The 10,659-nt window shown below is 37.5% G+C and overlaps 1 protein-coding gene across 1 annotated transcript in view; it reads right to left on the bottom strand.

The window, feature by feature from the left end:
* Positions 1-10,659, bottom strand: part of FBXL13 (F-box and leucine rich repeat protein 13) — a 65,042-nt gene that overhangs the window by 53,977 nt on the left and 406 nt on the right. The window contains 5 exon segments of the mRNA XM_050985677.1: positions 2,924-2,963; positions 3,583-3,757; positions 3,760-3,779; positions 5,464-5,534; positions 7,045-7,139. Of these exon segments, the coding sequence (XP_050841634.1) occupies positions 2,924-2,963; positions 3,583-3,757; positions 3,760-3,779; positions 5,464-5,534; positions 7,045-7,139 (401 nt within the window).

The following is a 10,659-nucleotide window of genomic DNA, read 5'->3' on the forward strand; positions in this document are numbered from 1 at the left end:
GCCTCTTGTTGGAGGTCAGTAACTAACAGTACGGCCCAGGGGTCAGTACTGGGGGGAGCCCTGTTTAACATCTTCATTAATGACCTGGACAATGAGACAGAGTGTACTCTCAGCAGGGCTGCAGAAGACACCAAACTGGGAGCAGTGTCTGATACACCAGAGAGTCATTCAGGGTCCCCCTGCCATCCAGAAGGACCTTGACAGGCTGGAGAAAGGGGTTGACGGGAACCCCATGAAGTTCAGGACATGCAAAATCTGGCATCTGGGAAGGGACAACTCAAGGCACCAGAACACTTTGGGGGCAGCCCAGCTTGAAAACATGCTGTCAGAACAGGACCTGCAGGTCCTGCTAAACACCAGGTCAAAACTGCGCCTGTGATGTGTCCTTGCCAAAGGAAGATGGGTGGTATCCTGGGCTGCATTATGAGTGTTGCCAAGAGATCCAGAGAGGTGATTTTTCCCTTCAGCACAAGGCCATACCTGGAGTACTGAGGCCATACCTGGAGTACTGTGTCCAATTCTGGGCTTCCCAGTACATGGGAGACATGGACACACTGGAGAGAGTCCAACAGATGGCAAAAAGATGGCTAAGGAATTGGAGCATATTCCCTGTTAGTAAGGCCAAGAAATCATTTAGAGAAGGCCCAGGGGGCTCCTAGCAAGGTAGCATTTCCTGATACCTTAAAGCTAGTGAAAAGAACAGCAACCTCAAAGATTCAAACATAACACACATGGATGTCACTTCTGCAAATATTTTCTACATGTTTACATGCTAAAATGTCACATATCCACAACCATTTGCAGTACTAAATTACACCATCACATGCTGAAATATCTGATATGCAACACTTAAAATCTGCAATTCTAAGTATGAAGAAGAAACCAGAAAGCAACACAGTTAACAGCATCCTTCATCGCTTCTCCTAAAGCAACTTTTCTATGAGCAAAACTTCAGGCTTGTAATGTAATTACTTTTATAACTGCACAATAATACACTAATGGCAGCAGTTTAAACTTGATATGGTAATTGTCTGATAACAAAAATAAAAAAATCCTTTCTAATTTTATCCCATATCCTGTCACTGAAGAGAATTTTTTCTTAAACATTTCCAAAGAACTTTGCATTTAAGATATGTAAGTTAATATTAAGATATCAGCATGAAAACACAGCAAAGATGCCACTGAGGTTTATAGAAGGGTATTTCCATATTAGCTACACAACTTTCTATAGACTACAGATTCATTAGATAGAAATGGAAAAATCAGTAGGAAAATTACTGATAACGTGTCTTTTCCCACCAGTATTTAATTGCTTTGGTAATACAATTCAGGTAATTTGCCTGCTCCTCAAAGTATGTTCAACAAGCTCTCTCTCTTTACTTCTTCCAGATTTTCTGGCTTTGTGTTCTTACCACAGAATTTTTGGAACTTGCTATAGCCACACTCATTTTAAAGATTTTTAGCTGATTCAGAATGTAGTTGAGGTGGGGCCAAACTGGGATGGACTGGGGCCAAACTGGGATGGACTGGGACAGACTGGGGCCAAACTGGGATGGACTGGGCCAAACTGGTATGGACTGGGACAGACTGGGATTAAACTGGGACAGACTGGGGCCAAACTGGGATGGACTGGGACACACTGGGATGGACTGGGCCAGGCTGGGGCCAAACTGGGATGGACTGGGACACACTGGGATGGACTGGGCCAAACTGGGATGGACTGGGACAGACTGGGGCCAAACTGGGATGGACTGGGACACACTGGGATGGACTGGGCCAAACTGGGATGGACTGGGACAGACTGGGGCCAAACTGGGATGGACTGGGCCAGACTGGGATGGACTGGGACAGACTGGGATGGACTGGGCCAAACTGGGATGGACTGGGACATGTGTAGGCCTTTTTGATAGCAAACTCTTCTTGTGCATCTTTTCAAAGACCTGCATCCATGATAAATATAGCTGGATCCATCATGGGCTTCTGTAACCAAAAGTCTGTTTAATTTGGACATGTGGATGACTTCCTTAACTTCAAAACTCCACCTAATTTAAAATTTAGTATCAAGACCACAGCAGCCACCTTTAAAACACAGCAATCATTTTCTGTCAATAACTTAACATCAGGGTACTGTGGTACCACTGACCTTTTTCAGGAAACTGTAATTTACAAACCAAATGGTTTACAGCTGGCTCTGAGGACAGATCTTGTCCAGCCATAAGTAAAAACTCACCATTTTTTTTTTGGCACAGGAGCAGAACAGAAAGCTACAATAAATGATAGTGTGCTAATAATCATATTTACTAAATAGCCTGTAATTTTGAAATGATCCATCACCAAACATCATCTACAGTGCCAAAGACAATAAAGGCCACTAATCATAAGTTCCAGAACTTTGAAAAGTCCAGGCATGCTTTGTTTTCCACAGTCTGTGAATACTCAGAGCAAACACATATTCGGCCTGAAGGAGACAACACCCAATAATGATCTCCTGTTGAAGGAGACTGTATCTACATTCTGGATCCGCAAAAAAGAGAACATGAGGATTCACACAGGGACAAAGGAAGAGGGAAAGAGCTCTTCCTTTCTGCAGCAAATGGTCAGGATCTCAGCCAGAGCAAACCTCTGCTCTGTCTTCTAAAGAGAAGAGCTCTTTCTGCATTTCCCACACTGAATAAAATAGCGACAGCTCAAGAAAAAGAAATCACACAGGTGACAAGCACACAGATTTGCAATTCCCTCTTGATCAAGGGAGCTGCAACCTTTTAAATAAAAAATTGAAGCATTTCAGTAGGCTTCCTGCTTTTCTGTAATAATTTTTGTTCCCCCTGAACTTTACACACAAATAAAGCCATTATTTTGTAGTTGTCCCAAAGTTCCACAGCCCTAGCTCTCAGCACATGTCCCAAGGCATGCTGAATTGTACCAGAAATGTGTGTTTAGGTGACTTAGTTGACCCAAAATGTCTACAAAATTGTACACAATATAAGTGTACACAAAAAATGACTCAGTTATATGCATTCTAACCTAATCATGGAAGTCAAACCAATCAGTGCAACTGCTATTAAGAATGGACAGAATTTGAGACTATTATTCCCTGAGAATGCCCTGATACATTCCAGAAACAGGACATCTTTAGCCAGCCCAATCTAGTCAGACAAAAATTTTAAGTATTTTAAGATACCAGTTTGTCTTCTGACTTTCTTAATTTGATTTTCACACCATCCTCACCTCTCATCAGGCATTCCATCTATTCAAAGCTAAGACTCCAAGTCTGTGATCCCTCCTGTTTTAACCCTATCACTGCATTCTTCACCTCCCAGAAAAGGATCCCAACTCTTTTCACCCTGTACTTCTGACATACACTCCATTTCCCTGACACCTCCCAACCAGCATCACTGCTCAGTCTTGGGAGAAGAGTACCAGCACCACCTGTCCTAGCACAGAACACAGCGACCTGTCTCTCTGGGCACTCATGGCATCACGTTGTCACAGCCCAACCAGTGGATGGCATCTTGCAAAAAGACAGCTAGATAAATTGTTGGACAAATAACATTTAATTTACACAGCATAACTTTAGATTACATATTAAGTATTTTTTGTCCTATGCAGACCAGCTTCCTAGACTTACATGCCTTTTTTTCCTTGTCGGTCTGCACCCACATGTTCCACTTCTGTGTAATAACTTGCAATATTTAGATATTATAATGGACCTATTGTAGAGCCATCTTCCACTGGCTTTTTTCTCATTTATTTCCAGCAAATTGTATTTGATCTATCCTCTGAACTGCAAAACAGAATGAGTAATTTATTACAGTTTTTGACCTGAAGTAAAATGTACAACACTCTGCAATTTGCTGTAAAATTCAAAGCAGTCAAGCTCAACAACATAAACTTCTGAATAGAACTGATGTTTATTATTTATAATTTAAATAAAATACACATTGATGATATTTTTCACTAGCAATTCATCCACTTATTTTAATAAAATTTCTACTTGTTTGTAATTTTCTGAAGTATTGAGCAATAAAAATTTGCTTGCTTCCACTGCCATTAAGTCCTGTTACTGTCATCTGTACTTCACTAAAGTACAGATCTGTATTTATGGGAGGACATTTGAGTGTTAATAGAAAATATTTTAAAAGTGTCAGATACATGCATTTACTTAAATGCTATTCATATTTCCTTGGCAATACAAAAAACCTCAATGTAACAGAATGCAAATTCATTTATATCTTACCAATTTTAACCTTTGGTAGAAGTCCCATTTTCCTTCCAGGCTAAGCAATAAGAAATAATTAGATTCAGAACAAAAATGTATTTCAAATGAGTCATATATCACTGATATATTAAAATTCAGTATCTCTCTGTATCTGACTTGCTGATTGAATAAGACTTTCCATGGCTACATTCATTTGCCAAAACCTCCCTCATATCATATTCAAAAAACCAAAAAACATATTCTTGGGAGAGATTAGAAATGGAAAGTGTTCTGTTCCAGCCCAATGTATGTGATAATTAACAAAACTCTAGGCTCAGACAATCTTAGAAGGCTACACTGAAGGAAAAATGAATAATCTTCCATGTCCCTATTGTACAAGACAATAAGATTAAAAGAAAAATTGTGGTGGGTTTGGGGTTTTTGTTGCTGTTTTTTTAAATTTTTTTTGCAAGAAGGGCTACTGTATTAGGAAAATATTTGTAGTAGAAAAGATTATGAAGTACTGGAATATACTGCCTGCTGAGATTGGTGTGTCTCCAACACCTGTGATATTTGCAATGACTAAAAACACCCTGGACAAATCTGCACCAAGGTTAACCACAGCACAGCTTGAAAACATTCACCTCCCTGCCAATTCTGTGATTCTTAGTAAGGATTAACACCAGTGTTCCTAGCAGAGTTGTACCCACTATATAATAAGCACTGTATGCTTTTCAAAACAAAATAACCCACCTTACCTAATTCTAAATGGAGGATCATCACATTTTGTGCACATAACAAAGAAATCAGTGGATGTGTTTATTTATTGTGATTGTCATATTTTAAAACATATCTAGGTATTATTCCCATTTTTCAAAGGAAAATTTGGATTACATAAAGCATGATCTTCCTAATCCCAAGCACAGAAAACCAAAGAAAGAGCATAAGAGAACACAAATTGTTTACTTTCAGACATAAATGGAAATTGTCCTTTTATGTCTGGGTATACCACCATATATCTCACAAATAGAGCTGATTTAAGTGCAGAAGTGTCAGGTTTGGAACTGCAGTAAAGTCAGAACTGAGGAGTTTTAAAACAGAATAATGTCAGAGGAAATTAATACTAAATCTAAGTTTGTAATTTCACTTTACGTTGTTGTGTTAAAATGAAAAGTTTTTCCTCACACAAAGGAGCAACACAAATACTTTGGTAAAAGATTTTTCCTATGATGTTCCTGAAATATGTGAAAAATACATATAATTACCCAAAATAAAGCTTCATTAAGTTTCTGCTGTAAAAGTCACACAATTCTTTTGCACACAATTCTTTAGTCATCTAAAAAAAATTTATGGCAGTAGACAAAGTAGTGCTGTTTCATAAATGTTTTGAGTCACACAAAAAAATTAAATCTTATCTTTTCTATGTTGATTTTTGCAAATTAAAGGATCTAATTGGAAGTGATGAGCATTGAAGTATAATTTTCTGTGTATAGTTAGAAGTACTTCACTACCAAATGACACTACTCTTTTTACACAGAGAAATTAAAGAAAAAGTTAAATTAGCATACAAACCAGAACTAATTTCTGTGCTTGAAGGAAAGCTCAATAACTGAAATTCAGGCTTTCATCCCTCATGTCCACTCTTTTATTAATCAGCTGTACTCAGCTATTTAGCATACTAAATATTTGAGTTACTCTTAGCTAAAATTGTTTCATGACCCATTGTTATGTCAGCCATTTACCACATGGTTATAACTGATATTTTAATAAACTTATCTTAACTTCTACAAAACCAAAACTGTGTAAGACTATGGGTTAAAGATATCACTTTAAAAGAAAATATGATCCTTTGAAAGTACAAAAAAGCAATGGGCCTCAGAAAATACTGGGGTTTATCTCATGTATTGCTCTTACTCCTAAGAAAATCTATGAGAGGATTTGACTGCAACAAGTTTGTATTTGTATATGTGTACTATATAAATCAAGCATTCCACTTTTGGACTGATCTGAATACTAACTGAATAGTCAGCAAAAGAGGAAACAGCTGCAATGTAATTGCTGTGAACTCAGGACAGATGTACTAACAGAAGACAAAACTGAGCACAGTTATACAGAGATAATCAAGAGAAAAATCCAGTCACACTGCATGCCAACTTACTGACTCAATTGTTTAGTGAGTGGATCCAAAGATTAAGGATTTATTACTCACATCCTACTGAATTCTTCAATCAGAAAATTGCAGAGAATATTAAAGCAAGATATATCACACTATTTTCTAAGATTTCAGTATAAACAAAACTAAATCCTTTTTTTTAATCTCATGCTGTGCTGTCTTCACAGGGTGAAAGAACACACAGAGAACAAAAAAAAGGAGAAATACCTCACTTAATATTGCAGTGCTTGAAAGACACATCCCTGGTTCACAAAGGTAAATGTGCTGTGGATGGCAATGAAGTTAAAACACTTATCACCTCAGCTTTGATTACCACAAAAGTAAGAGTTTAATATATCAACTAAACAAAGAGGAGCTTAAAGTGGAGGCTATATTCATTATATATTCTGTAGACAAAAAACCCACAAACAAACAAAACCCCCAACCGCTCCCAAACCCAAGGATATAAAAATAAAATATATTCTATGTTTTTAGAGAGATTGTCTTACTGTTTTTGCAACATCATATGCCATCAATATTTGCAAAAAGCAGTATTATCATTTAAGTTGCAGTCTACATAGAAGATGCTGTACCATTAGCATATTTTAAAAGTCCAAGCGCAGTATTATAAACCACATAGCACACACACACACACACACACACACAGAGAATAATTCAGTATGTATCATAAGAAAGAATCTAATCCCTTTGCCATTATTTCTCTGAGCTTTTCTTCTAAAAATGTAAGTGGATCTTCTGGATGAGCAATAAATACACCACAGAGCAGCACTGCAAAAAGAAGCTGCAAATTAATTCCTTGTATTTACAGCAAAGTACCATTTAGTTATAAAGCTGTTAAAATAAACAAATTTACCAGAATCTTTTAAAGTACTGCAAAATAGAGGCATTTCTTTTTATCAGCTCCCTTTTGTTCAATTTTTAAAGGTAATATTGCATGTATCAGCAAAATTCCATTGGGAGACTTCTAAGAACTGAGTTTAGGATAATAAAATAAGTGGCATTTCTTTAGCAATTCCTACAAATAATTTAATTGCTTTTAATGTGCATTTTTAAAAACTTATATAAGATTGGATAATTTTATTTATTTAATAAGAAATGGAATCTAAAGCTAGTTTAATACTATGAGGTAAAGAATATGTTGAATGGGCAAAAACTGATCCCATAACCAACACTGAAAACAAAATGCAACTAAAAATATTTGCTTTTCAGGATTGTTTTATCATACAATTTTACATTATCTTTTAGCAACAATGCACAATAAACAATGAACCATTTTTTCTCATTTGTCCTTTAGCTATCTTAGCTATCAGCTAAAGGACATGGATCATTTACTTTTGGACTTTCAGCTCACATAGAGCAAGAACATTCAAAGTATAATGTATACGGGCAAATTGCAATTATTTAAGTGAATATTTATTGGAAATTATAAACAAAAAGTTATTGTCCCTGATAAAAGTGTCAAAACATGGTGTGCAATACTACTTTCCTTTTAAGATATAGCCTCTTGTTGTCATTAAATTAATGGGGAGCTTGTGCTTGAATTCTTTTCAGGAAGCATGGTGAGCAGACAAAGAAAAAGAGGAAGGCTCTAAATCAAACCTCTGCTGTGGACAAAGGGGGAAAGCCACACATGGCATGGAGGCAAAAAAGGCAAAGTGCCTGTCAAGTTGCCCCTTGCCCTACCGAGTCAGAGAGCAGGGCAGGCAGGTGGAGGGAACAGCCCGACAGGCCTTCCATGCTCTAATCAGTACCCTGTCTAGGGACAGAATCAGACAATAAGGTAAATTGGAAGGGATCTCTGAAGGTAGTTGAACAGAAGTTGTTGGGATGCCCCATTATTGGAAGTGTTCAGAGTCAGGCTGGACAGTATTTTGAGCAAGCTGATCAAGTGAAAGAAAGGTGTCCCTGCTCATGGCAGGGTGGTTGCACTAAATGTTCTTCAAAGGTTCTTTCCAACACAAACTCTTCTGTGTTTCCATGAATCTAAGTCAAGACCAATACGAAAAGGCGAAGACAAAATTAAAGGCCATTGTCTTCAGTTTAGACACCTGAATATTTACAACACCAGTCAACACACAAATTCCAGCCTTAGCATCTTTACAATCCTCTTAACAGAACTGTAGCTTGCAAGGTGTGGCTGATTGTTGACTATGTTAAAAAAATAGAAATGCATCACTTATCATTGTAACTCATGGCATGCAATATTATAAATAAACACCTGAATGGTTTTTTGTCACAAATTTTCCTACGGGCAGATTCCCAAAGCCATTCCCAACATTGGTAAGCTACTCCCTCTGCTGGATAAGGGAGAGGGAGTAGCTTGCCATATTTTATTGCAAGTATTGTTTGCCTTTCCAGACACCCCTTTTTCAAAGAAACAGACAACTTCTTCTCCTTTCGGTGTTTTGAAAGTTCTCCAACACAAGAAATCCAATCTATCCAGTGATATACTGGAATGCAATGCCTCTGTTTAACATTTGAGAGTATTAATTAAATAAGAAAGGAATTGTAACATCTTGTCTTGCAATCCTCATTCAAGTACTCTTCAATAATTTTTGGACTAGGTGTAAAGCAGGAAACAATTGCAGCAATTACGCCAAGCAATCACAAGCCCATCACCCACCCTTTCTTCTTAATACTTCTTTAGCCATTTACCCTTCATGGCAAAATTAATTTGGGTCCTAGGGCAGAAAAATCTTAGGCCAGCTCTTCATCCATATTTACTTCTAACATTGTAAGAATACAGCTACTAACTACAGTGAAGTTGTCACACACAAGAGTGTTTACAGCATTACAGTTCTTGCCTGACTTTTAATTAATACTGTTTAAAAGTAAATCTGGATGTGAACAGACAGAAATGAGACAGGAAGGAAATTCTCAGATCCAGCAGGGAATCCTAAATTATCTGACCAAGATTGCTTGGACTTCAACTTGTTTGGATCATGTCCAAACCACAACCTCATTATAAAAAGTAAATGCCCATTTTAGAACTCTATATCCTTAACTTTGAGACTATGTGTATAAATGTTCAAAGGTCTCAGCTTTGATGCTGCCTAATAAAAGGACCAGTATCATCTCATTTATCTTCACACCAAGCATCCTGTAACTTCATAAAGAAATTAAAATACAACAAAATTAAATAAGAAATATGGCTAGATATCAGCAAGCAACAACCTCTAAGAAACAAAAACAAGGACAAAAATATCTCACACAGGGTAATTTTTAACTGGTTCTTTTTAAAAGAGTCTTCCTTTAATCTTATCCTTAATTCTTTCACTTTTAGTCTATTAACTTAATTTTACTCCTGCTATAATTCTGTTACAGCTATAATGCTATAACTTTTGCTAGGAAATTTAGATACAGGCTATTTTTAAAGTGCTGAATCAAGAAAGACACCTCATGCTGATCCATCTTATAATTTGGGGTTTTGTGCTGGGAAAGCAAAGAATGACCTAGAGACAGACTCCCAGGAGAAGTACTTGGTCTACCTGGCAGCACTGTCTGTAATTATTGTAAATAATTATTGTAATCTTGGCTCAATATTTATTGTAATCTTGGCTCAAGATTTCTATATTAGTATTTCCATGGAAGTCCTGGCTGTAATAGCTGGTTGCAAACGGGGTCTGTTTTGGCAGCTAAAATATATCAGGCTATCTCTTAAACTTGCATTTGTGCATTATGCCTTTTTTTGTTTGAGGGAAACTGAAAAACAGCTGCTGCAGATTTGGTAACAAGCAGAGGTGAATATGACAAACAGAGAGGAAAATACAGAAACGCAGAGAATCACAAAATTCTTGCAAATTCTAAGGGCAAACCTACCAACCCTGTTTCCTCCACATTCCTTCACGCTGTGCCAGTTTTACTCTCTGATATTTTTAAGTCTATTTCTCCTATGCCAACAAGAATACCTAATCGACCAGCATATCTGAAGCATCCAGTGTCATCTTTACGACTGATAGGCGGTTAGAAAACATGGATTGCACCCACTCATGAGGAAGGAATTACCTGGCTGGACTCTAGAGGTTCTTCTGTAATTAACACAGAAGAAGTCAAAAGTAACAGGGGAAGTGCCAGTGCAGTTCCCCAGGTTCGTCTTCATTTATATCCTCGTTTAAGACAGATTATAAAGCAGAATTGCTTTGCTCCATCTTGTTACTGCTCCAAAATAAATTGTTTGAAGCATGCTAGTGACAAAACGAGCAGAACAAAATCATCCCCAGGCAGCAGAGAGCAGCGGGAGGGATGTGAGATGCCCTGGCCAGCGCTGAGGGGAGCAACGAGCCGGGAC

Source organism: Serinus canaria, chromosome 1A, assembly GCF_022539315.1.
Source record: "Serinus canaria isolate serCan28SL12 chromosome 1A, serCan2020, whole genome shotgun sequence".
NCBI lineage: Eukaryota > Metazoa > Chordata > Aves > Passeriformes > Fringillidae > Serinus > Serinus canaria.